At 39.2% G+C, this 27451-nt stretch overlaps 2 protein-coding genes and 1 long non-coding RNA gene across 4 annotated transcripts in view; all 3 read right to left on the bottom strand.

Annotated features, from left to right (window-relative positions):
- rgs3a (regulator of G protein signaling 3a) overlaps nucleotides 1-17099 on the bottom strand; it is a 209406-nt gene extending 192307 nt beyond the window's left edge. For both annotated transcript variants that reach the window (XM_079606412.1, XM_079606415.1), the window contains exon 1: nucleotides 16972-17099. In XM_079606412.1, coding sequence (XP_079462538.1) covers nucleotides 16972-17017 — 46 coding nt within the window. In that variant the 5' untranslated portion in view covers nucleotides 17018-17099. The remainder of the gene's footprint in view (nucleotides 1-16971) is intronic.
- LOC306995300 lies at nucleotides 14428-15303 on the bottom strand. Its single transcript, XR_013796829.1, has 3 exons — nucleotides 15249-15303; nucleotides 15026-15155; nucleotides 14428-14465 (listed from the first exon to the last, which is right to left on the bottom strand). It is a non-coding gene; the product is annotated as an uncharacterized lncRNA (long non-coding RNA).
- Nucleotides 17100-18022: 923 nt separating the features above from the next.
- dnajc25 (DnaJ (Hsp40) homolog, subfamily C, member 25) overlaps nucleotides 18023-27451 on the bottom strand; it is an 11345-nt gene continuing 1916 nt past the window's right edge. Inside the window, exons 2-4 of the mRNA XM_079606446.1 lie at nucleotides 27058-27210; nucleotides 21687-22157; nucleotides 18023-19287 (exon numbers count right to left, since the gene is read on the bottom strand). Of these exons, the coding sequence (XP_079462572.1) occupies nucleotides 19165-19287; nucleotides 21687-22157; nucleotides 27058-27210 (747 nt within the window). The 3' untranslated portion in view covers nucleotides 18023-19164. The remainder of the gene's footprint in view (nucleotides 19288-21686; nucleotides 22158-27057; nucleotides 27211-27451) is intronic.

Here is a 27451-nt window from a genome sequence, read left to right as displayed (position 1 = left end):
TGAGTTTATGTCTTGCAATTCTGATAACACCTAATTGCGAGGAAAACAGTCAGAATTGCGAGTTTATTTCTCGCAATTGTAAATTTATATCACGCAATTCTGGCTTTATATCTCGCAATTGCGACTTTATAACATGCAATTCTGAGAAATAGTAATTTTACTCTTTTATGAGTACTGTGGATTCAGACATACTCAGATATTGTTTTTTGCCTACTATATAGTAGGGGTACTATATAGTGCGATTTAATTAATAGAACCGTTACTTTCATTTTAATTGATATGTTGGATTGTTCAAAATTGAGGAAACCAGCCTCCTTTACAGTATTAAGCGCAGGGTTTCTCAGTCCGAGAGGTTCACTGTCCTACAGCTTCAATCCTACACACCTAAACAAGTTAAACTTCTACTCTTTAGGATTACAAAATAATTATAATAATAATACAGGCGTCTAAGTTAATTAAAGCTGGAGCTAAACTCTGTAGGACAGTTACAAAGAACCTTGGATTATAAGGAAATAAACTATGACAAAGCCAGACTCCTTCCCAAGCTCCTGATTGAATTATTTGTCGGTATCAAGAGATGACAAATAATTGATTTGAACTGGAATGAGTTGGTGTATAGGTTGCACATGTGTTGTCTTGATGTCAACTTTACAAATTTTACTCTAATTCATTTAATTTGTCTTTTAATTCCTTTTATAACCGTTTTAATTTCCCCCGCTTTTATTTTGTTTATTTTCTATGCAAAGCACTTTGAATTGCCATAGTGTGATTTTTTTTTTAATTCCTTTCTATGTAAAGCACTTTGAATTGCCATATTGTATGAAATGTGCTATATAAATAAACTTGCCTTTGCCTTGTCTTGTCAGTTGTGGGAAATTATGCTTTTGGGAAACGTGCATAGAGGTTAAGTGCAATTTACATGCAACTAACATCTTCCATTCTTGGGTGTTTTTTTGGCTTGTAATGTACAGTATGTCGTTCCCCACAGTATTGTGTGGGATAATTTCAGTCTGATCTGAAGAAGGTCATGCATCTGTCTACATCTGTGTCATACTAAACAGGCACAGCAAATCAATATTACATTATTGATGAGAAGGTGCTTTGAAGCCTGTGAACTCTAACTGATACCAGCATTAATGATTGATTGTTTTTAAAGATAGAGGTTCCTAATTGCTTCCCTAATAACTGTGGGCACCTTAGTTGGGCTACTCAATTTTTTAACAGACTTTACAAAGAGGCGGGAGAGCTGGAACCCAGGAAAACACATTTACGTTGTGGCAACGTCTGTGGCACATTGCATTTCTGCTTTGGCAACGTCGCGTCCTCGCAACATTGTAACAACGTAGAATTGTAACACCGTGTCCTAACCAGCGATAAGATCCAGCGACAAATAATTTGTCTGTCCATACTAGAGGCGACTGTGAGATGTGTACAAATCAATCAAAACCCACAGCCAATCAGAACAGCGTGTGTGCGGAGTCTCGCGGCAAGTGCACAGCCAATCAGAACAGCGTGTGGGAGGAGTCTCACGGCAAGTGCACAGCCAATCAGAACAGTGTGTGGACGGAGTCTCGCGGCAAGTGCACAGCCAATCAGAACAGCGTGTGGGAGGAGTCTCGCGGCGAGTGCACAGCCAATCAGAACAGCGTGTGGGCGGAGTCTCGCGGCAAGTGCACAGCCAATCAGAACAGTGTGTGGACGGAGTCTCGCGGCAAGTGCACAGCCAATCAGAACAGCGTGTGGGAGGAGTCTCGCGGCGAGTGCACAGCCAATCAGAACAGCGTGTAGGCGGAGTCTCGCGGCGAGTGCACAGCCAATCAGAACAGCGTGTGGGCGGAGTCTCGCGGCGAGTGCACAGCCAATCAGAACAGCGTGTGGGCGGAGTCTCGCGGTGAGTGCACAGCCAATCAGAACAGCGTGTAGGCGGAGTCTCGCGGCGAGTGCACAGCCAATCAGAACAACGTGTGGGCGGAGTCTCGCGGCGAGTGCACAGCCAATCAGAACAGCGTGTGGGCGGAGTCTCGCGGCGAGTGCACAGCCAATCAGAACAGCGTGTGGGCGGAGTCTCGCGGCGAGTGCACAGCCAATCAGAACAGCGTGTGGGAGGAGTCTCGCGGCGAGTGCACAGCCAATCAGAACAGCGTGTAGGCGGAGTCTCGCGGCGAGTGCACAGCCAATCAGAACAGCGTGTGGGCGGAGTCTCGCGGCAAGTGCACAGCCAATCAGAACAGTGTGTGGACGGAGTCTCGCGGCAAGTGCACAGCCAATCAGAACAGCGTGTGGGAGGAGTCTCACGGCAAGTGCACAGCCAATCAGAACAGCGTGTGGGCGGAGTCTCGCGGCGAGTGCACAGCCAATTAGAACAGCGTGTGGGCGGAGTCTCGCGGCGAGTGCACAGCCAATCAGAACAGTGTGTGGACGGAGTCTCGCGGCAAGTGCACAGCCAATCAGAACAGCGTGTGGGCGGATTCTCGTGGCAAGTGCACAGCCAATCAGAACAGCGTGTGGGAGGAGTCTCGCGGCGAGTGCACAGCCAATCAGAACAGTGTGTGGGCGGATTCTCGTGGCAAGTGCACAGCCAATCAGAACAGCGTGTGGGCGGATTCTCGTGGCAAGTGCATGGCACCAGAGAGTAATCTTGACGGCAATCGCAAGAAAATGGATAAGTAGCTACATAATCAAATTCACAAATATGACAGTATTGAAATACATAGGCTACTGAGTTACTAAAACAATCTTTGTCAAATAATGCATTTGTTTCTTTACAGTTTGAACGTTCTTGTTTCCATTTGTTTAATTTCAAGATCTGAGGTGAATTTCACTGTTGCTTTTACAGCTACAAAGCTGGAGCACTAAATGATATTCAAAGTCGCATGACACGCTTTTAACATTAAATAAAGCACATCAACAGTGCCTGAGATTATCATTCCCAGTTCCCACACTTTGTGTTTGTTGTCCCAGCCGCAACGCCGCAGAAAGATAGAAACCGTTTCTAAAATAGAATCGCTGCGTGTCGCCGTCGCGGCTGGTTAGGAAAAAAACATGGAAAAGATACCTTTTGACGCCTCCCCACATTTGTACGTTGATGGGCGTTCCAAGTTTACCACTATGGGCGTGGTTTTGAGCCAGCGGCCAGTCTAGAACAAAGGACCCGCGAGAGACTTATATCATAAGACATTACACATATGATGTTTGTCAATTTAAAAGATACATTTTAAAGTCAAGAAAGTCACAGTTTGATGTAAAACTGTTGAGGTATAAGACTGTGAAAATACGTAATTACAAAGACTACAGACCCAAAAGGCGCACATGTGACGTCATATCTTTTCACTCAATGAATGAAGCTAACTTTACTGAAGCTAACTTTACTGAAGCTAACTTTACTCAAGCTAACTTTACTCAAGCTAACTTTACTCAAGCTAACTTTACTCAAGCTAACTTTACTCAAGCTAACTTTACTCAAGCTAACTTTACTCAAGCTAACTTTACTCAAGCTAACTTTACTCAAGCTAACTTTACTCAAGCTAACTTTACTCAAGCTAACTTTACTCAAGCTAACTTTACTGAAGCTAACTTTACCGAAGCTAACTTTACCGAAGCTAACTTTACCGAAGCTAACTTTACTGAAGCTAACTTTACTGAAGCTAACTTTACTGAAGCTAACTTTACTGAAGCTAACTTTACTGAAGCTAACTTTACTGAAGCTAACTTTACTGTAGCTAACTTTACTGAAGCTAACTTTACTGAAGCTAACTTTACTGAAGCTAACTTTACTGTAGCTAACTTTACTGAAGCTAACTTTACTGAAGCTAACTTTACTGAAGCTAACTTTACTGAAGCTAACTTTACTGAAGCTAACTTTACTGAAGCTAACTTTACTGTAGCTAACTTTACTGAAGCTAACTTTACTGAAGCTAACTTTACTGAAGCTAACTTTACTGAAGCTAACTTTACTGAAGCTAACTTTACTGTAGCTAACTTTACTGAAGCTAACTTTACTGAAGCTAACGTCTGTCATGTGTTCTATATTCTTACGTTATAATCGTAACGTTACGCCGTGATGCCGGAGTGTGTTGTACCAGACTGCACACACACGAGCAACGGCGACGTATAGTGCGAGACGAGAGATGAAGTTCATTGAGCGATTTCCACATAAAACTAAATGTTACTCTTCTGTTTTATGACAAACTGCGACTTTCTTGACTTTCATAATTATCTTTTAAATTGATAAACATCATATGTGTAATTCAGGGCACAGTTCAGACGGAATAAAAAGATAAGTTGTCTCTCGCCATTGACTACCATACATATTTTTTCCGAAATAAGGTCCCATGAGCCGGAAGCGGAGGGGCGGGATTTAGGCTCTCTATAAAGTGGAGTGTTTATAATCAACACCTGCAAGTGTACACTTTGAAGAGTAAAAATAACAGAAGGTTACGTTAATTCAACTTTAGTAAATGGTAATCAAATTGCACTTCCAAAAGCCATACATTTGTGAAAAAAATAAAAATAAATAACAAACATACAAATTGATTTTAAGTATAATAAATAAAACATAGAAAGCAAAGATCAGAACATTTAATGAACAAAACCAGGTTCTGTACATGGCAGACAGTAGGAGAAACCCAGGCGATAAAGGTCGGTAACAGGAATCAGTCCAGGAAACATCCACAAATCCAGAGTGGCCTTATCAAATTAAATAATCAGCATTTGCATTTGAAAGAAACAACATGCCCTGTGATAATATATCTGAAGATAATTAGCTCAGCTGTAAAAAACAATAGAAACAGAGTGCAGGATCTCTCTAAAATCCCAGATTGGGCATCAAACTTAAAGTCCCCCTGTGGTGAAAATCCAGCTTTTAATGTTGTTTATGTGTCTATGTGGTGTTTTTAATACGCTTTAAGACAAGCCATGTGTAAATTCATAAGTCGACAGCATTGCTGAGTATTTTCTGCTTAAAACTGCAGTGAACCAAAGACAGTCTCAAAAACACGGTTTGAAATCGCTGGTGTTTCTGACGTCACACACTACCTTGTAACCAATCAGATCAACGCGTGATCGTCAACCAGTGGATCTCTGAGTGGGCTTAATTTGCATATTCATAGAACCGCGAATACTAAATAAAGCAAGGGTGTCGAGTTACATTCAAGCTATTTTAAGGCGTGAAGATTTTTTTTTAAAAGTATTTTGGTGATTAAAGATGAGTTTTAAGGGATAAAATGGTTGATTACAGGGGGACTTTAATCATAAAGGTTGATATTAAAGGGTGCAGTAAAAGGAGCAAGATTTTGAGGAAGAATTAAGAAAGGAAATAGTTTTTGATTTAATCTCCAAGATGAAATTTATGAACCAGAGATAATGAACTGGAAAAACTAAATTAATAACATGACATTGCAGGGAGAGCTGAAATTTAAAAGCTTAAAGTCAATGTTCTTGTGAACAATTTTTATTCGTTAATACATTAGTCCATGCAACGTAATAAAATCAATCAAATTTCTGCTGTAGCTAAAAATGTTGGTAATACTTTACAATAAGGGTGCACTAATAAGCATTAATTCTAATGCACAGATAATACTGAATTAATGTGTTACTAATGATTATCTAAGCTATTCATTAATGATTGCCTCTTTAGCAACTAATGAAGAGTCTGTCTGGTTAATATATTAGTTCATATATGAATTGTTATTAATTAAATATGTAAGTGTGTATTAATTCCATAATACCTTATTTTATTAAAGTGTTAATTAATTTGTTAATTACCACAATGAGCCAAAGCCTTATATTTCAACTTCCAGATAACACAGGTAAACTAATATGCATTAATACATTATTAATTACAGCATTAGTAGTGTGTCAATTACTGCAATGTTTTTGGAAACCAGTGTTTAATAAACAGCTTTTATAAACTCTAGTGATGGTCATTAATTATTAATTAATCATTAGCTAACAACCATTATGTTGTGACTTTACTTATTGAGGCACATCATTATTAACTCATCATCTAGTAATTGTAGTAATTGACACTCTACTAATGTTGTAATTAATAATGTTTTAATGCATATTAGGCTCATTGTGGTAATTAACAAATTAATGAACACTATTAGTTAATAAAATAAGTGATTATGGAATTAATCCACAATTACATATTTAATTAATCACAATTCATATATGAACTAATATATTAACCAGACAGACTCTTCATTAGTTGCTAATTAGGCAATCATTAATGAATAGCTTAAATAATCATTAGTAATACATTAATTCAGTATTATCTGTGCATTAGTTAAGCATGAATTAATGCTTATTAGTGCACCCTTATTGTAAAGTGTTACCAAAATGTTTGCAGTCATTCAAGTGGCTTCATCCCCAGATTTAACCTCACAGTGACTTCACGTGATGACTTTTAACAGTCATCTTGCAATAATCCCATAATGGCATCTCATTAATGATCAATCAAGTCGTTGCTGAGATAGAGATCACAGGTGTGAATCACGGAGAAATTGCTGGAGTTCTTGCAACACGAAACCCCTTGGAGCCACAAACCACGACTCACCGTTTCATCACAGCAAGCGCCACATTTACTGTCACTGCATCTGAGAATAAAGTGGGTCACTTCAGCGGAAAACACTGAACTGTCCTGAGACGTGCTTCATTCTGCCTCTTCAAATGCTGTCAAATCCAATACTGTAAATAAGTATTATTTAAATGCCACTGCCTAATCAGTGGGTGTCACGTTTTGGGTGATCCTGCCATGTGTCTTGTCATTGGTTAATCGTCTGATTATTGTTCACAGGTGTTCCTTGTCTTGTTATTATCAGAACCCGTCTGCGGAGAGCCTGGCAACTCCCTATTAAAGGGTAACTAAACACTAAACCAACTTTTTTTAGTTAATGATCTGTAAGAATGGATCTTCATAAATGCTGTTCATTGATTCGAGTACTTTTTTTAACATTTGACTATAAAGTGTTTTAATTTTCAAATATATGAAATGTTTATATGGTGTAAAAACGTCTGAGTGCTGCCCTCTTCAGGTTAAACGGAATCTCCTGACGTAGGGGTACTCTGTGAAGTAGGGGTACTCTCTGACGTAGGGGTACTCTGTGAAGTAGGGGTACTCTCTGACGTAGGGTACTCTGTGAAGTAGGGGTACTCTCTGACGTAGGGGTACTCTGTGAAGTAGGGGTACTCTCTGACGTAGGGGTACTCTCTGACGTAGGGGTACTCTCTGACGTAGGGTACTCTGTGACGCTACTCTGTCACGCCCTCGGCAGCCGCTGGTATAAAAGCATCTGGTTCCGTCAAAACCACTGTAGCGAGTCAGGAGTTGGAAATTGAAATTACAAGTATTGAAAGTGATCAGGATAGCGTATTTTAGCATCTAGTTAGCATAGCATTTATATAGTTATTTAGATTATTTCGTGTAGCCTAGCTAGTTATTTAGCATAGTTGTTAGTGTTGTTAGAAGCATAGTTAGTTAGTAGCATAGTATTGCATCAGTTAGGATAGTGTAGATTTTTAGCATTAGCTTTATCTGTGTTTAGTATAGTGGTTAGGCTTCTACATAGGTGTAGTGTTGCCGGTTGCAACAGCACTGCTGGACTGTATAACTTTCCACCAGACTTGGAAATTAGGCGTCAGTGTTTACATGCACTTGTGTGCCAAACGCTGCTCTTCTTGCATGGACTCCACAACCGCCGGCACGTTTTGCTGGAAAAAAAAATTCACATAGCGGCAAAATATGATTAACGTAGGTCAATAGTAATAATAATCCACTCAGATACTGGACCCATTTTCTCTTGCGCGGCTGCTTCGCTAGCATCGTCGGATGCCGATCGCGATGCAGGAGTTAATGCGATGCGACACCGCAGTTTGAGTTAGCGGCTGGAATTCATATGGTTTTAGCTCTATGTCCACAGACAATTCCTCCACTTCAGGGGACGGTGGGGGAGAAAAGTCCTCGACTTTAAATGACCGCTCTGTTGCAAAGCTACTTGCGTCACTCCAGTCACTCTCCATCTTAGCGAGTCTGACAGCAGCTGTCAATCACTGCGTCACTGCCGGTCTGTCAATCACCCGCTCAGCCCCGCCCTCGGTTCGTCCGTTGGGCTCTGCCCACTTTTCCAGCATTTTTCAAATATTGCCAGTGGGTGGAGTCAGGTTTAGTTACCCTTTAAGTTCTCTTGTACCGAATTTTTGTTGTAGTTCCACCAGAGTTCCACTGGGGGCGATCGCCCGAGTGCAAAATGAACGGGAGTCTATGGGGCTAGACGGCTAAATGTGTCTCTTTCACCCGATTGCTGTTGAGAAATCTCAGATTTGATTGTAGGTTTTGCAAGTTCAACATGGGTTTTAGGTCGAAAGTTGAATGAATGAGCACTTGTGTCCTTTCCATTTCTTACAGGTTGAGTTGTTGTTGCCCATAACATGCTAGCATTCTGCTAATGAACACTGATTGGTCAAGGAAGGACTGATTACGACCAGAGATACCGCTTGATGGCATCCGAAGCGGGACCAGAATGTCTTCTAGCAAAAACTCTTCTAGCACGTGTGTTTCCCTGTGTCTGCTGTGTTGTGTGTTTCCCTGTGTCTGCTGTGTTGTGTGTTTACCTGTGTCCGCTGTGTTGTGTGTTTACCTGTGTCCGCTGTGTTGTGTGTTTAACTGTGTCAGCTGTGTTGTGTGTTTACCCGTGTCCGCTGTGTTGTGTGTTTAACTGTGTCAGCTGTGTTGTGTGTTTAACTGTGTCAGCTGTGTTGTGTGTTTACCTGTGTCCGCTCTGTTGTGTGTTTAACTGTGTCAGCTGTGTTGTGTGTTTACCTGTGTCCGCTGTGTTGTGTGTTTACCTGTGTCCGCTGTGTTGTGTGTTTAACTGTGTCAGCTGTGTTGTGTGTTTACCTGTGTCCGCTGTGTTGTGTGTTTACCTGTGTCCGCTGTGTTGTGTGTTTCCCTGTGTCTGCTGTGTTGTGTTTAACTGTGTCAGCTGTGTTGTGTGTTTAACTGTGTCAGCTGTGTTGTGTGTTTACCTGTGTCCGCTGTGTTGTGTGTTTACCTGTGTCTGCTGTGTTGTGTGTTTAACTGTGTCAGCTGTGTTGTGTGTTTACCTGTGTCCGCTGTGTTGTGTGTTTAACTGTGTCCGCTGTGTTGTGTGTTTACCTGTGTCCGCTGTGTTGTGTGTTTACCTGTGTCCGCTGTGTTGTGTGTTTACCTGTGTCCGCTGTGTTGTGTGTTTACCTGTGTCCGCTGTGTTGTGTGTTTACCTGTGTCCGCTCTGTTGTGTGTTTACCTGTGTCTGCTGTGTTGTGTGTTTACCTGTGTCCGCTCTGTTGTGTGTTTACCTGTGTCCGCTGTGTTGTGTGTTTACCTGTGTCCGCTGTGTTGTGTGTTTACCCGTGTCCGCTGTGTTGTGTGTTTACCTGTGTCCGCTCTGTTGTGTGTTTACCTGTGTCCGCTGTGTTGGGTGTTTACCTGTGTCCGCTGTGTTGGGTGTTTACCTGTGTCCGCGGTGTTGTGTGTTTACCTGTGTCCGCTGTGTTGTGTGTTTACCTGTGTCCGCTGTGTTGTGTGTTTCCCTGTGTCAGCTGTGTTGTGTGTTTACCTGTGTCCGCGGTGTTGTGTGTTTACCTGTGTCCGCTGTGTTGTGTGTTTACCTGTGTCAGCTGTGTTGTGTGTTTACCTGTGTCAGCTGTGTTGTGTGTTTACCTGTGTCAGCTGTGTTGTGTGTTTACCTGTGTCAGCTGTGTTGTGTGTTTACCTGTGTCCTCTGTGTTGTGTGTTTACCTGTGTCAGCTGTGTTGTGTGTTTACCTGTGTCCGCGGTGTTGTGTGTTTACCTGTGTCAGCTGTGTTGTGTGTTTACCTGTGTCCTCTGTGTTGTGTGTTTACCTGTGTCAGCTGTGTTGTGTGTTTACCTGTGTCCGCGGTGTTGTGTGTTTACCTGTGTCCGCGGTGTTGTGTGTTTACCTGTGTCCGCGGTGTTGTGTGTTTACCTGTGTCCGCTGTGTTGTGTGTTTACCTGTGTCCGCTGTGTTGTGTGTTTACCTGTGTCCGCTGTGTTGTGTGTTTACCTGTGTCCGCTGTGTTGTGTGTTTACCTGTGTCTGCTGTGTTGTGTGTTTAACTGTGTCAGCTGTGTTGTGTGTTTACCTGTGTCCGCTGTGTTGTGTGTTTACCTGTGTCCGCTGTGTTGTGTGTTTCCCTGTGTCTGCTGTGTTGTGTTTAACTGTGTCAGCTGTGTTGTGTGTTTACCTGTGTCCGCTGTGTTGTGTGTTTACCTGTGTCCGCTGTGTTGTGTGTTTACCTGTGTCCGCTGTGTTGTGTGTTTACCTGTGTCCGCTGTGTTGTGTGTTTACCTGTGTCCGCTGTGTTGTGTGTTTACCTGTGTCCGCTCTGTTGTGTGTTTACCTGTGTCCGCTGTGTTGTGTGTTTACCCGTGTCCGCTCTGTTGTGTGTTTACCTGTGTCCGCTGTGTTGGGTGTTTACCTGTGTCCGCTGTGTTGTGTGTTTACCTGTGTCCGCTGTGTTGTGTGTTTACCTGTGTCCGCTGTGTTGTGTGTTTACCTGTGTCCGCTGTGTTGTGTGTTTACCTGTGTCCGCTGTGTTGTGTGTTTACCTGTGTCCGCTGTGTTGTGTGTTTACCTGTGTCCGCTGTGTTGTGTGTTTACCTGTGTCCGCTGTGTTGTGTGTTTACCTGTGTCCGCTGTGTTGTGTGTTTACCTGTGTCCGCTCTGTTGTGTGTTTACCTGTGTCTGCTGTGTTGTGTGTTTACCTGTGTCCGCTCTGTTGTGTGTTTACCTGTGTCCGCTGTGTTGTGTGTTTACCTGTGTCCGCTGTGTTGTGTGTTTACCCGTGTCCGCTGTGTTGTGTGTTTACCTGTGTCCGCTCTGTTGTGTGTTTACCTGTGTCCGCTGTGTTGGGTGTTTACCTGTGTCCGCTGTGTTGGGTGTTTACCTGTGTCCGCGGTGTTGTGTGTTTACCTGTGTCCGCTGTGTTGTGTGTTTACCTGTGTCCGCTGTGTTGTGTGTTTCCCTGTGTCAGCTGTGTTGTGTGTTTACCTGTGTCCGCGGTGTTGTGTGTTTACCTGTGTCCGCTGTGTTGTGTGTTTACCTGTGTCAGCTGTGTTGTGTGTTTACCTGTGTCAGCTGTGTTGTGTGTTTACCTGTGTCAGCTGTGTTGTGTGTTTACCTGTGTCAGCTGTGTTGTGTGTTTACCTGTGTCCTCTGTGTTGTGTGTTTACCTGTGTCAGCTGTGTTGTGTGTTTACCTGTGTCCGCGGTGTTGTGTGTTTACCTGTGTCAGCTGTGTTGTGTGTTTACCTGTGTCCTCTGTGTTGTGTGTTTACCTGTGTCAGCTGTGTTGTGTGTTTACCTGTGTCCGCGGTGTTGTGTGTTTACCTGTGTCCGCGGTGTTGTGTGTTTACCTGTGTCCGCGGTGTTGTGTGTTTACCTGTGTCCGCTGTGTTGTGTGTTTACCTGTGTCCGCTGTGTTGTGTGTTTACCTGTGTCCGCTGTGTTGTGTGTTTACCTGTGTCCGCTGTGTTGTGTGTTTACCTGTGTCAGCTGTGTTGTGTGTTTACCTGTGTCCGCTGTGTTGTGTGTTTACCTGTGTCCGCGGTGTTGTGTGTTTACCTGTGTCCGCTGTGTTGTGTGTTTACCTGTGTCTGCGGTGTTGTGTGTTTACCTGTGTCCGCTGTGTTGTGTGTTTACCCGTGTCCGCTGTGTTGTGTGTTTACCCGTGTCCGCTCTGTTGTGTGTTTACCTGTGTCCGCTGTGTTGGGTGTTTACCTGTGTCCGCTGTGTTGTGTGTTTACCTGTGTCCGCTGTGTTGTGTGTTTACCTGTGTCCGCTGTGTTGTGTGTTTACCTGTGTCCGCTGTGTTGTGTGTTTACCTGTGTCCGCTGTGTTGTGTGTTTACCTGTGTCCGCTGTGTTGTGTGTTTACCTGTGTCCGCTGTGTTGTGTGTTTACCTGTGTCCGCTCTGTTGTGTGTTTACCTGTGTCTGCTGTGTTGTGTGTTTACCTGTGTCCGCTCTGTTGTGTGTTTACCTGTGTCCGCTGTGTTGTGTGTTTACCTGTGTCCGCTGTGTTGTGTGTTTACCCGTGTCCGCTGTGTTGTGTGTTTACCTGTATCCGCTGTGTTGTGTGTTTACCTGTGTCCGCTGTGTTGGGTGTTTACCTGTGTCCGCTGTGTTGGGTGTTTACCTGTGTCCGCGGTGTTGTGTGTTTACCTGTGTCCGCTGTGTTGGGTGTTTACCTGTGTCCGCGGTGTTGTGTGTTTACCTGTGTCTGCGGTGTTGTGTGTTTACCTGTGTCAGCTGTGTTGTGTGTTTACCTGTGTCCGCTGTGTTGTGTGTTTACCTGTGTCAGCTGTGTTGTGTGTTTACCTGTGTCCGCGGTGTTGTGTGTTTACCTGTGTCCGCGGTGTTGTGTGTTTACCTGTGTCAGCTGTGTTGTGTGTTTACCTGTATCCGCTGTGTTGTGTGTTTACCTGTGTCCGCTGTGTTGTGTGTTTACCTGTGTCCGCTGTGTTGTGTGTTTCCCTGTGTCCGCTGTGTTGTGTGTTTACCTGTGTCCGCTGTGTTGTGTGTTTACCTGTGTCCGCTGTGTTGTGTGTTTACCTGTGTCCGCGGTGTTGTGTGTTTACCTGTGTCCGCTGTGTTGTGTGTTTACCTGTGTCCGCTGTGTTGTGTGTTTACCTGTGTCCGCTGTGTTGTGTGTTTACCTGTGTCAGCTGTGTTGTGTGTTTACCTGTGTCCGCGGTGTTGTGTGTTTACCTGTGTCCGCGGTGTTGTGTGTTTACCTGTGTCCGCTGTGTTGTGTGTTTACCTGTGTCCGCTGTGTTGTGTGTTTACCTGTGTCCGCTGTGTTGTGTGTTTACCTGTGTCCGCTGTGTTGTGTGTTTACCTGTGTCCGCTGTGTTTTAGCCGGAAGTTTACTGAGAGTGGCAGTTCTCCCCATAGTAGACATTCTCTGATATTAGTCTGTGTATTTAAGCCCTCATGTTTGCCCTGTGTCTTTGTTGAGTATTGAATGTTTCCTGTAATGCTGTGTAAGTTTGTGTTCTTGTTTTGAGTTCCATGCCTCTGTTTTATGTTTGACCACGTTTTAGAATAAATTGCATTTGGGTTCTCACTACTACTTGCCTCCAGTGGACTTCAATCGTTACAGTGGAAAAAGTCAATTTTGATGATGCTAAAAATGTACCGTCTTGCTCTGTTTTTACCTGTCAAACTAGTACGTACTGTAGACGTCGCCCCACACACACACACACAATAGGGCTATTATTGGACAATAGGGCTTTTCACACTCTGCTTAACCCTGGGTTATCGTCAATATAAACCCCGCTCTTGACCCAGGGTTATGAAACCCTAAAGCAGGATTAGAGCCACTTTTGTGCTGGAAATCCCGTATTCCGGTGCCAAACGTGTGCAGTGTGAAACGCAGTGGTATTAAAATATTGATAGATGCTTAGCAATCCACACGCACATGACGTCACCATTTTCACAAATTTATATTTTTATTGTTTACACAGAGGCAGTAAAAGCGTCATTTTCAAAACCTCGCACTTTGAAACCCGTTTTCAAAAGTTATTTTTGAACCTGGTGTTTTCAAGCCCCCAAAATGCCATTGTCGTGTAAATGAACAGTCAAAACGCATCAAAATTATTTAGCCGGGTTAAATTATGAGCAAGTTTACTCTGAGTTTAGAAAGACCAATAAACATAGGCTACAAGACAAATCAATAAAGGATTCATACTTTCAACTTATGTACAATAATGTACAATAAAGAACAATTCTGTATTATCAATGACGGATGGCAACCCATACTGAACATGTGCGATTATCCACATCGGAAGACTTTCCCTCATTTATTTTAAGTACACTCAAGGCTTAAGCTGTTTTAATGAAGCAAGCGTATGTATTTGGACATATGGTCAGGGATCTGGAGATTTTGTTCAATTCAAAAACTAAGATATCCACCAAAACATGTTAATTTTCCTGGACGTATAAGTATAGATGATGATTTCACAGTTGTATACATATATGTCTGTTCTTATAGGATGCAAAAGGAAAAAAGTATGCTAAATTCAAAATAAACATGCATCTGTTTGTATGTTTATTTTGCATTTAGCATACTTTTTCCCTTTTGCATATGAGAACAGATTTGTGACCCACCATATATTTCATTTGTTACAAAACAATTTTAAATGTAACATCAAAAGCTTTTTGTCAAAAAGAACATCAAAAGCTTTTCATCCAAAGAATATATGCTAAATTACATTTGTCGTGCTCAACCATGTTCAGTGCTTATTAAAACAAACAGATTTTGTATGTTGTTTTCAGCAGATTGATGTGTTTTGTGCTGGTATACTGACCTGCCAATGACCTGAATCACAGTAGAAGAGAGAGAGAGACTTTAATCCTGATCACACACACACACACACACACTCCATCATTCAATCCCCCCAACAATCTGGAAAACACCAAACCATCAACAATAATCTCAGATCTTACATCTGACGGACACATAGCCTACTTTAATAACAGCATGCACACACACAAACGGGTCAGTTTCATTATCCTGAGCTTAAAAATTAAATATGATTTTGAGACAAAAACAGGTTTGGCAAATTGGCACTACACATATAAACCTAAATACAGCACAGAATATGTTTGTGTCTTTTCTGCTAATTTCTAATAATATCAGCATCACATGCATTATTTTTTTTAGGAATTCACAATAAACTTCAAATTAGTCTTTAAAGGAGAATTCCGGTCAATTTTAACATTAATACTGAAAATACACAAAAATCGGTGTTGCCTACACAGTGTTATCCTCTTTATAAAATTTGCACCCTGTTGACTTGAATGGGGCAAGTTTTAAATCTGCTTTTAGCCTCTTAACATCCTTGATGTGTCATTACAAGAGCCCAGCCATGTTGAGTGATTCCTTCAGAGTGAACACGGTGAATCTGACTGCAGTAGATGTGAAAGATATTAATAAAAATGATGTTAATTCAACAGCTTATATACCTGTATTTACTTCCTGTTTTTGGTCGAAGTCCACAGTAGTCGACTGTCGAGTTCACGCGCGTGATCATGACCGTCAGCTAACTCTTCACGTCATCTCATCGCACTTATTAGCATCACAAAAAGATATATACTAGAGAAAGATAAAGGAATTAGGAATTATGATCCATATGAAGCACCACAAGTTCTTTTTACAGGCATTAAATGTGTAGAAAAACTTCCTGACATTGAGTTCGGTGACATTTACAGCTACTCCCGTCCCATCACGCTACACCGGAGCTTCATTAAAAGCATACAAAAGCTTAACGTAGCAATTATAGTAGCCTACCTGTAATCATTTTTAAACTTGAGTTTACAGGTAAAAACACAAAACAAAATCACCTATTGCCGCCAACCACTTGTTTCTCCGTTTTGTTTCTTTTGGGATACGGTATAAAGATATTCCTTTTGTATGATCACGTATCTGATCGCATCCAACTGCACAGCATCGCTCGGGCATAAACCGGCGGTTTAGCATTTTCTATTCCGTCAAGATGGCTGCTGCAAATGGCGTGACGTCACGCGGGACATCCCTATTGACAGCACTCCAAATTTACAAAAAAATGAGCTCAATGTTAAAATTGACCGGAGTTCTTCTTTAAGGCTGTGCAGTTTGCAGTAGTATGATTATGAAACTTTACTGAGTCTCAAACACAAAGTGAAACAAATAGACATGTCTGATGTCTCAGGGTGACAATGATGTAGCCTAGCGTAGTAGCTACTAAAAAATAAAATGTTTTTTATTTGCGTTTTTTGCGTACAAACGACAACGTTGTCAAAACGATCTCGTTCGGATCCAAGAAAAATATTAAAAACGTTGTATTCTGCTGTCAGGCCAGTAGTTGGCGATGTCTTTTGTAAAAAAAAAAATCACAAAAAAAACACTACAGACTGAACTGGGGCCTCATTTATAAAACTGTGTGTAGGATCCTTACTAAAAGTGTACGTGCGCCCGAAAGCCAAAAATGGCGTACGCAAAAAAATATCCAGACTTATAAAACCGTGCGTACGCCAGAACCTGCGCAGGATTCACTTTATAAATCCCACTCAGCGGAAGATTGTGTGCACATGTCTCCTCCCCGAAATAACCATATATGGAGCTTACAACGCCTAGTTTTACTATGCATATCCTCATCTGCATATCATTTGCATATGATTATTCATCCACGTGATAACATGTTTAACGGTACAAGACATTAGGAAAATATGAAATACGGATGTGCTGTCATATTACATTAATAAAAACCATTTAGTAGCCTATCCTTGCCTTGTTTTTTAATTAATAAATCAAATAGTGTTCATATATTTCAGAGAAAGTTTTTCTCAATCTTTTCCACGGACCAAATAGTATTTTTAATTGATTTATATTTTTAATGAAAACAGATCGACCGTGCTGTGCATTATTTGCACGAAACTATTTTCTCGGACAATCTGCTATTATCATAAGAAATTATCAGTTAAAACATTAAAACACAGCATGCCAGAGGAAAAGTTTTTAAAAGCATTGCATCCACATATATTTCTATTTATTGAGAAAAAAGAAAGAAAAAAAAGTGTAACCTCTCAGTAATGATTTCATGAAGGCTAGTTTAAGTGTTAGCTCTCATTAATGAGAATGGCATATAGGCCTATTTAATCCAAATGTTTATATCAGGAGTAAAACATAGTTTAAATCGTTATTTTATTTATTTAAACGGTTATTGTGAACATTTACTGTAGGCTATTTATGACTAGGACGGTTTTAGGCCTACTGCCGCTCGCTGGCGCGGACATTTAAGAAGGGATGGATATTTGCTTCAAGTGATAGGCTTGGTGAGTGAAATTATATTTGTATTATCTTTCTGTATATGTATAATTTTCTTTAGATTTTCTGTCTAAAAGTGACCAAAAGACATTAAACTCCAGCTCACCATCGGTGTCGCCAAACTGCTCCGTCTCCAAAACGCTCGTACGCATGGGTCAGAGTTTGCACTGTGCGCACATATTCCCGTCAAGTTTGTTTTTATAAATCATAACTTATGCATCATAGGCCTCTTTCAGGGCCTGTTTTGTGCGTAGCAACGGTTATAAATCAGGCCCCTGAACACGCATGCGCATTTTTCAAATTGTGTTTCAGGCTCCCAAACCAATGAAAGGCCATGAAAATGAAATGAAAACGTTTTTTTGTTTGTTTGTTTTTTTACAAAGTGACATCGCCATCTACTGGCCTGACAGCAGAATACAGTTTTCGTGGATCCATATGTAAACGGTAGGCTAATGGTTTTGACAATGTTGTCATCTGTTCGTGAAAAATGCAAAGGAAAACCTTTTCCATTTTTAGTAGTTACATCGTTGTCGTGTAAACGTGCCCTAATCAATGAACTTTCATGAGATTTATTTATGATTAACAAACACATAGTGAAAAGCAAGACTTTTGGGGATTATCATGAATTCTGCCAACCATCAACAGAATTTTTGCCATGAGATCTGAAAATCTGTTTCACGAGCATTAGTCGTTTAATATTTCTGTGTGAATTCTGCAAAATATGTGTTCAGATAGTGGCCACTGAGGTTTTGACTCGAGACATTTTGGTTTCAGTCTCCCCTTCCCCTTCATTCAAAATGACTTTCTGGTAACTTCATATAGTGACCTCAAGTGGTGATCTGGACGCACACTCTCTGAACTGTGCACTCATATTCTGGGCACAACTGTATTACTACAATTTATAAGTAAAATGTTGTGTTTCAATTTCAAAGGTGTATCAACAGCATCTGTGGGCTGCGTTCTCCGTGGAAAATAATGCAGACTCATATAATAATATATCATATATAAACATAATGCAGACGATGAGAGGCTTTAAAGCAGAAATGTGAAGCTCAATACTACAATACTATCGTAACAAGAGAAGTCACGCCATTACCGACTGTGCTGTGGTAAAATCAAAATCAAATTTTCATAACTTGAAATTTTGCACTGTTTTATCCAAAGCAACATATAATTATTTATTTCAGTTTAGCGCTTATATTTATTCCAAACTGCATGACATAGTCAAACTGCATGGGAAAAGACCAACCAGGACGTACTTCAAAAGTTCTCTTTCTGTGTATCTTCCTAAAATAGATATTTTAATAGTATTGTTGTCCCCTCTAGAGAATGAATCCTAAATGGAAAAACATTAAAAGGAACTGAATTTGTATTGAAGAGACTACAAGCGTTAATAGAAGGCATATATGAGAAGTCTTCAGGTGAGAGATTGCTTTATGTGCATCTGTGGTTATGAGAACAGTACAGGTGAAACCTAAAACATTAAAATATGGTGCAAAAGTTCATTTATTTCAATAATTCAACTCAAAAGGTGAAACTAATATATTATATAGACTCACTACATGCAAAGTGAGATATTTCAAGCCTTTATTTGTTATAATTTTGATGACTATGGCTTACAGTTTATGAAAACCTTTTCACAATATTCTAATTTTGAATTTGGGGTTTTCATAATCTGTAAGCCATAATCATCAAAATTATAACAAATAAAGGCTTGAAATATCTCACTTTGCAAGCAATGAGTCTATATAATATATTAGTTTCACCTTTGAAGTATAATTACTGAAATAAATGAACTTTTAATCTATTAATCTAAGGCATGACAACCATTTTTTATGGTGACATCAACAAGGTCTTCTTAACCAAACCTTAAACTATAAAACTTTATTGAAGTACCATGTAACAGAACACTTAGATATGACTTTATATATGCAAATAAAAGGCTTTGAGATCCAGCATAGGATTAGACATAACATTTATAGCAGACATGAAGAGGAATAAACACACACAGACTCTCTCAGTGAGTGACATGATGGGTTTCTCTAGCCTGTGAAACTCCTCCGGGTAAAACAACACAAATGTTTTGAGACGGTTATTTTTCTTCGGTCTCGATTGATCCTCTATGCAAACGGAAAAGTCACATGATCCTCCATAGGTACAATCAAATCGCCTTTATAGTCTTATATCATATGAGAAAAGGCAGCCTTATAAATCAGGTGCACATCATCAGTCCATTGTAAACGAGTGTTATTACACACACACACACATCTGGGACGGCACTGTGTCTGTGTGTGTGTGGTCAATCGTCAGCGAAGGTGATGCGTCCGGGACCCTCGCTCCTCATCCAGCGCCGGTAGCGTTTCCATCGCGAGTCTGTGGCCATCTTCATCTTCATCTCCTCCTCCTGCTGCTCTCGGTAGACCTTGCACAAACACACAGTATCATCAGTCTGTCTGTAGTCCTAAACACACACATACTAACAACACCACACACTCCACATTAATATGATGAAAAACAGGTTCATCACTGATGAATGACGGAATTATGAATGTTCCTATACTGAATATTTAATAGGGCTGGGGATCTGATTCTTAATTATGTTTTTTAAATTATTTACAGAAAAACATTTACAGAAAAAAAAGTTGCTTTAAGCAACTTAAAGGTTTTAAATGTCACTGTGCAGTGCGCACACACACACATATATATATATATACATACACACACATGCATAATTTATATATACATACACACACATACATGCACACACATACATGCATAATTTATATATATATATGTATATATAAATTATGCATGTGTGTGTATGTATATATAAATTATGCATGTGTGTGTATGTATATATATATATATATATGTGTGTGTGTGTATATACATGTATTTGTGTGCATGCACACAAATACATGCACTATATATATATATATACATACACACACACACAGATAAATATATATATGTTGTGCATGTATTTATGTTTATGCACACAAATACGTGTGTGTGTGTGTGTGTGTGTGTGTGTATTTGTGTGTTGTATATGTTGTGCATGTATTTATGCATGGACACAAATACATGCATAACATACATGTATATATAAATTAAGTGTGTGTGTATATATGTATATAGTCCTGGTCAAAATTATTGGCACCCTTGGTAAATATGAAAATTAATCTGCATTGTTCATCCTTTTGATCTTTTTTTTTTTTTATCACAAAAATCTAATCTTTCATTGAAGTAAATCAAATTAAAGTGTGGTGAAAATCACATTACAAAATAAATGTTTGTTGTTGGTCACACTTATGTGCAAGCCTAGAAAGTCTTCTGAGTAAATGATCTGAAGTATATATAGTCATATTTACATGAACATTAGGGTGACTAGGAACATGAAATTATCCAGCTATGTCTTGTTTCACAGGAGTATAAATATGAGGAAACACAAAAGCCCAAATCCATAAATCATCCCATCACAGTGAGTAAAACCAGAGACTATAGTTCTGATGAAGATGTTAAACATGTAAAGAATTGAAAATTCCCATTTCCAACATCATATTGTATTAATTAAATTAAATTAAATGCATGGGGAAAAAAATTTGTTTATGCAATAAAATTAGTTAGTTCCTCTGACTCAAAGTAGTTTGTTGGTTTAACAGTTTTTTTACCTTTTGCCTTTTTTATGCAACTTTCTCAGATTACACTAAAATACACTGTAAATGCGAACATGGAACTCAATTAAAATAACTCAATAATAAACCAATGTCCTCACACTCTATGATGATGTGTCGCTCATGATTGACTGTTGTGATTGTGATTCAATAATTAAATTAAACCATAGAAAAACTGCTAAAAATGTCATTAAACGTCAATATAAGTTTGATTTATGAATTGATTATAGGGCTGCATAACGATTAATCGCAACTAATCGTTTGCAAAATAAAAGTTTTTGTTTACATCATATATGTGTACTATGTAAAATAATTATGTATTTATAAATACACACACATGCATGTATATATATATAAAATATTTACATGTTTATATACATTTTTATATTTAAATATTATATATAATTATAAAAACTTAATATATAAATATATTTTTTTCTTAAAATTATAGATGCATGTTTGTGTATTTATATATACATAATTATTATACACAGTACACACACATATATACTGTAAACTAAAACTTTTATTCTGCAAACGATTGCGATTAATCGTTATGCAACCCTAATTGATTATATAAAATTGACAACACAATTACAATTGTACAGGTGAAACTCGTTATAATTTTATTACAGAAAATTTTGAATATGGTGCAAAAGTTCATTTATTTCAGTAATTCAACTTAAAAGGTGAAACTAATATATTATATAGACTCATTACATGCAAAGTGAGATATTTCAAGCCTTTATTTGTTATAATTTTGATGATTATGGTTTACAGCTTATGAAAACCTTTTCACAATATTCTCATTTTGAATTTGGGGTTTGAAGCTGTAAGCCATAATCATCAAAATTATAACAAATAAAGGCTTGAAATATCTCACTTTGCATGTAATGAGTCTATATAATATATTAGTTTCACATTTTAAGTTAAATTACTGAAATAAATGAACTTTTGCACCATACTCTAATTTTCAGAGTTTCACCTGTAATGTAAAGCTGAAGAAATGCATTATTATTTTTAAATAAACGCATTTAAAATGCACTTTCAAAGGGCCGATATTGATCAGTTTTAAACCGTGTATAGCATTTCGTGTATGTTAGGTGTTCAGTCGAGTGCTCCGAAATGAAAGAAATCTTCTCCAAACCTCATAATTGTCTTTGAGCCAGAGCTGCTGCTTCAGGAAGGTTTCGATCAGGCCGCTGTCCAGACTGTCGAACTGAGCCTGCGACATCTTCATGTTCTTGCGGATGATGTAAAGCCTCTCCTCGTCCCCGTACTCCTCGCCGCGGACGGTGAACCGGTAGAACCACGAGCAGTGCCACGCCACGAAGGTGCACAGGTGGTACGGGAACAGGATGATTTTACACAGCAGAATGTCGGACACGTTGGGCTTCTGATATCCACCTTTGATGTCGATCTTGGTCTTGATGATGTCTCTGATAATCTGCTCCTCTTCCTCGCGGATCTCCTCTTTGGATCGCCGGTTCTTGCCCTTCTCTTTGGTTCGGTTCAGAAGGCCTTGCTGCTTGGCCAGCTCGGCAGCCTGGATGCGGTATTTGGGAACGGTCATCAGGTAGTTGATGGCTTCTGTGTAGCTACTCCACCAGCTGTAATACTGCAAACACACGACAACATCTGCTTGTTAAAGGTGCTCTAAACAATGTCACGCATTTTTTAGGCCAAACATTTTTTTTGTCACATACAGCAAATATCTCCTCACTATCCGCTAGCTGTCTGTCTCCTGAACACACTCTAAAAAAACGCGTTCTCTGTAGACACCCCAGGCTCCACAAACAGCAACAAAAACAAACTGGACTAACCCGCACCACAACATAACAAACAGTGTTCCAGCCAATCACCGACAAGAATGATGTGGGGTGGGGTTTGGGTTGTTAGTGCGCAGATGAGGAGGAGGGAGGGTCTAGCTAGCCTCCGTTTTGTTTGACAATAGTTCGAACGTCAACAAGAAGTGACGTCACCCAGGAGAGTGACCTTTAGAGAACCTTTAAAGAGCATTTCTTGCTCTAACAGCCGTCTGTATGATCTATATACTAAATATTAATGTGCCGACTGTCCTAAATCTACAGCAGGGCTCTTAACCCTCATCTTTCCTTCGCCCTAAAATTATACTTTTTTTTTTTTTTTTTCAGAAAGCTTATTTTATTTCATTTTGATAGTATTTTTTCTGTTTTTAAATGCAATTTTTTGGGAGATTTGTTGTTGTTATTTTTTCTTCGATTTACCTTAACCCCTTATATTGGCAATTACAGCCATTACATATTTAAAACAGCAATATCCTATACTAAACCTAAACTAATCTTGACAAACTATATTTGAAAGCTTAAGGCCTGTTCACACCGGGACGAATTTCACACGCGATATTCACCGACGTTTAACGTCTCGTGACTAAACAAAGAGCGCCAATGTGAGTGTGCACACGACGCGTAAAACGCCACGCGTAAAAGCGCAATTTTTAAAAAAACGCCTCGGGTTCGTTTTTTTGTTTGCCGCGCGGCATCAAAAACTATCCGACCAATGAGATTGGCGCTTTTGCTCACGTGTCTGGAGCTTCTGAAGTTACAGTAAAACACAACTTGGGGCGCTCAAACACAAAACGGTCTTGCCGAGCGTAACGCGAAGAAGATATACGCCAAGTATATGCGTGTACAGTACCGGGAATAAATAAGACGAGAAAGATGCAAGGCAAGATTAATGTAGAGCTGTTGGTCTCGTTGGTGTCGGAACATAAAGAACTATATGACAAACGTGCCAGCGACTACGCGGGGTATTTCTGTTTTACATTAAGCGCCATCTAATGTCAGGGAATGAATTTGCATGTTCACTCGGCTCATCGTCAGCGAAAATCGCTTGGGTGTGAACACAAAAAACGCGTTGAAAAATGCTGACGAATAATGCGCGCCGGTATTCGTCCCGGTGTGTACGGCCCTTTACACTCTCTAGTTTACATATTTAGTGACTGATTTTCAAAATAAATGACAGAGGAGCCGTAATTTATCAATTTGCAACAAGAATATGTTCATACTCCTAAGGCGTGTTCAGACCTTTATTTTGAAATAGTGATGAACATGAAAAATCATGAAAGAATGGTAGAAACCTCAGTTTGTTTTCATGCGAAGAGTTCAAAAGATAGCATCCATTCAATTATTTTAGAAAAAAAGGTTTGAAAATGTTATATAGAAACAATAATAGATTCAGCATTAGTGATGTGGCAGCGAGCTATAATGCACATACGTGATCTTTTGTGTTTCTTAGAGGTTGAATTCATTTCAAAATCTGCCAAACTTCCAACACTACTTCTGAATAGGATGTCTACTTCATAAATTATATGAAAATTGTAAAAAATAATGGTTCAGATCTCTCAAACAACACATGGAAATGGAGGCGCCCTTATATGGGCAGTAATGTCCACTAGTGGAGAAGTGTGGTACTGCGCCCAAACTAAATCTCACTGAAAGCTATATCAACCTAAAATTTTAAACACAGATTTTTGGCTTTGATTTTTTTGCATTTTTAGAGTCCACCAGGTTTTGAAAATATATATTTTATATAAAATATGAATAATACAATTTTTAACATTGTACATTTTCATAAACTCAAACTTCTATAACTTTTTTTCTGTTTAACTTTCTTAATTTATTTCACTTCTACAAATTGCCAAATGTCTTCCTTAAAACAAGACCAATCTTCCAAAGCATTCTTGAATTACAACAATTTAAGTTCGGAATGTGCATTTTCATGTCTATTAAAAAAAAGAGGGTGCCGCTTAAGGGGTTAAAATGACTAGATTTGATCAATAAATAATAAATAAATAGTCATTTAAGCACATTCCTCACATTCTTTCAACTTAAATCCAAAATAACTTACAATTTCATGCATAAACCTTTTAATTCAGCTCAAAATATCTTACATTGGGTGTCTCTGCCGATCTCTTGTGGAAACAAAATAATATAACATGATATTTCATAACTCTTGCCACTAGATGGCCTTATAGCTCTATTTGGAGCAAATGAGCAGTACTGAGCTGAGTCAGGTGACTTCAGTATGCATTCAGATACACATGTAGACATTATTATTTTTTTAAATTGGTAAAGATTTTGCGTTTTTGAGCATTTTTCTATGTGTACTGAAGCATTCCTCTCATTCCTAAGGGGGTCAAAATGACCACAAAACTCCTCGAATCCATTAAAAAATTGTTTGTGTATTCGTGGTTCAAGTGCGAGAAAGGATTTTCGGGTCAAAATGACCTGAAGGAAGGATGAGGGAATAACACCAGTCCTGCTGTCCTGCAGTGTTTCGTTCTAACATTAGTCAAACAGAAAGTTCATGTTTGTGTGATTAGAGATAAACCCTGGAAGACAGATGTCCTTCAGGACTGGAGCTGAAGAGCCATGACCTGCGGTGATGAAACCGTTCTTAGTAAATTATTAACTAAACCTAACTCTTTATTGACTTCCTCCACTAACACACATTACAGGTGAAACTCGAAAAATTAGAATATCGTGCAAAAGTTCATTTATTTCAGTAATTCAACTTAAAAGGTGAAACTAATATATTATATAGACTCATTACATGCCAAGTGAGATATTTCAAGCCTTTATTTGTTATAATTCTGATGATTATGGCTTACAGCTTATGAAAACCTTTTCACAATATTCTAATTTTGAATTTGGGGTTTTCATAAGCTGTAAGCCATAATCATCACAATTATAACAAATAAAGGCTTGAAATCTCTCACTTTGCATGTAATGAGTCTATATAATATATTAGTTTCACCTTTTAAGTTGAATTACTGAAATAAAAGAACTTTTGCACCATATTATCATTTTCGAGTTTCACCTGTAATGACATGAGAGTAAGTAAAAGTATGACTACAGGGTATATACAGCAATCCTTAAGTTAAATTTAATACTTTTTAATACCTTTTTTACTACCTTCAGAATTTTTTTTAAAACCATCACGACACTGAATTGCAAGTGTTAATCAGCAACCTTTCTATTATTTACACAGATTTTGACATATATAACATACAAACAGGCATAGATTTAGAGACTGATGTTGACAACATATTGCACATATTTATTTCACTTAGTAAATAAAAATAAAAAAACTACATAAAATGTGCAATGGAGAGAATGGATAGTTCCAGCACACTGGCTGGCATTCACTGCAAGTTGATGCATTACAAACTGGCATCTTCTATGAACTGTTGTTGATGCATTACAAACTGGCATCTTCTATGAACTGTTGCCAATTCACAAACTGGCATCTTCTATGAACGACCACTGAATATGACGTCAGCATCAAACATAAGTTGAGACGGAGACGAAAGATCTTTGATTATGTGCCCAGATATGCTAAAGCACATATTTAAACGAACTAACGCGAACGCAGATGGAATTTCAATCAGAATAATAGGACACCTGATAGTCTGAAAAAATAATACCTAATTTGGAAAAAATAATACCTCTGAGACCACATTTAACACTTTTAATGGCCTTAAATTTGACAATTTTGATTTATCACTTTTTAATACTTTTTAAAACCCCGCGGACACCCTGGACTATTTACATTTTTGGGTGAACCCTTTGCAAAAGTTCGAAATGACAAAACGTTTTTTGCCATAACATTACATTGCTGCCACACTCAATCCAAAGTTTAAAATGTTTTTGGTAATTGCTATTAAATGGGACTGCAGAAAATCTTTAATAAAGATTGTTTTGATTACATCATTACACCAGTAGGTGGCGACAAGTGACTGTTAAAAAATGTATTGGAATAATTCCTTCAAATCTTAATGAGCGAGTCATTGAACCATTCATTCAAAACGATTTCTTAAAAAAAAAAAAAAAAAAGTAAAATGAATTTAATATTTTTTTCAAACACTGCAGCAATTAACATTTAGTCAGAATCTCTAGGAAATTACATGTTATTTTTGTTTAGTTGTCTAATCTATTCAGAATAATGAGACAATCAAGACCTTTATTTTAAACCAATAAAAACATTTTGATTCTCAATTTATCTGGACTCTTGCAGCTCTTAAGTCTGTGACATACAGTTCAGAGGTTATAGCCCACAATGCATTTGCAACCGGGTAGTGGGTAATAACACTCCAATCCCACCAGGTCTCTATAAGCCTTAGGATTTACAACTATTTTAGCAAAGACCAGTATTTGTACTGCATTTGTTGCTGTGCATCCAATTGGTGGAATTTAAAATGTGGTGTACATCTTTAAAAAGTCATTGTACTTGTGTGTAGTTCAATCAGAACTGAAGGACGTTCAGAAGACCCAATTCAAATAGTCAATAATAGCCAATTATTTGGGCTTTTCGTCACCGGGTCTGTAAATGATACACAGAAAATCGGAGTCTCTGAGATTTACAGAATCTAAACTTATTTAGAGCAGAAAAATAAGGAAGATGATGAAGAAACTCGTCAGTGTGTTGGCTTCTCCAAGCCAATGGCAATGAATGAAGTGAGTAAGTGAGCAGCTTACCTGAAAAAGTGAGATTGCACAGATAGTTACGAGAATCACTATCCGAACGTCTACTTTGGGAGCCAGTCTTCTCCTGTAGTAGGTGTAGTAGTGGCTGTAGTACTCCTCTGGGTGGTCCAGCATGTAGTCATAGTCCTTACGTAACTCTTCATCCTGAAAATCACAATATTAGAGATCTTACAGTCTGTTAGTACTATAGACGGTTTACCATGTCTTAAATATGCCAGGGAAAGCAACATGTCTGACATCTGAGCTACATTTGAATGTTATATTGGTGATTGAGTTTGGGAGAAAGCATAATGCTGATGTTACAACTTATAAATAAGATTTCAAATGTCGTTTGGGTGTTTTTATTGTGGTTCGACTTCGACTATGTACCTAGACTAACAAAAGT

The sequence above is a fragment of the Phoxinus phoxinus genome (assembly GCF_949152265.1).
Source record: "Phoxinus phoxinus genome assembly, chromosome: 3".
Classification (NCBI taxonomy): Eukaryota; Metazoa; Chordata; class Actinopteri; order Cypriniformes; family Leuciscidae; genus Phoxinus; species Phoxinus phoxinus.
Note: the sequence above shows the minus strand (reverse complement) of the source record. Positions and strands in the feature narration are given on the sequence as shown.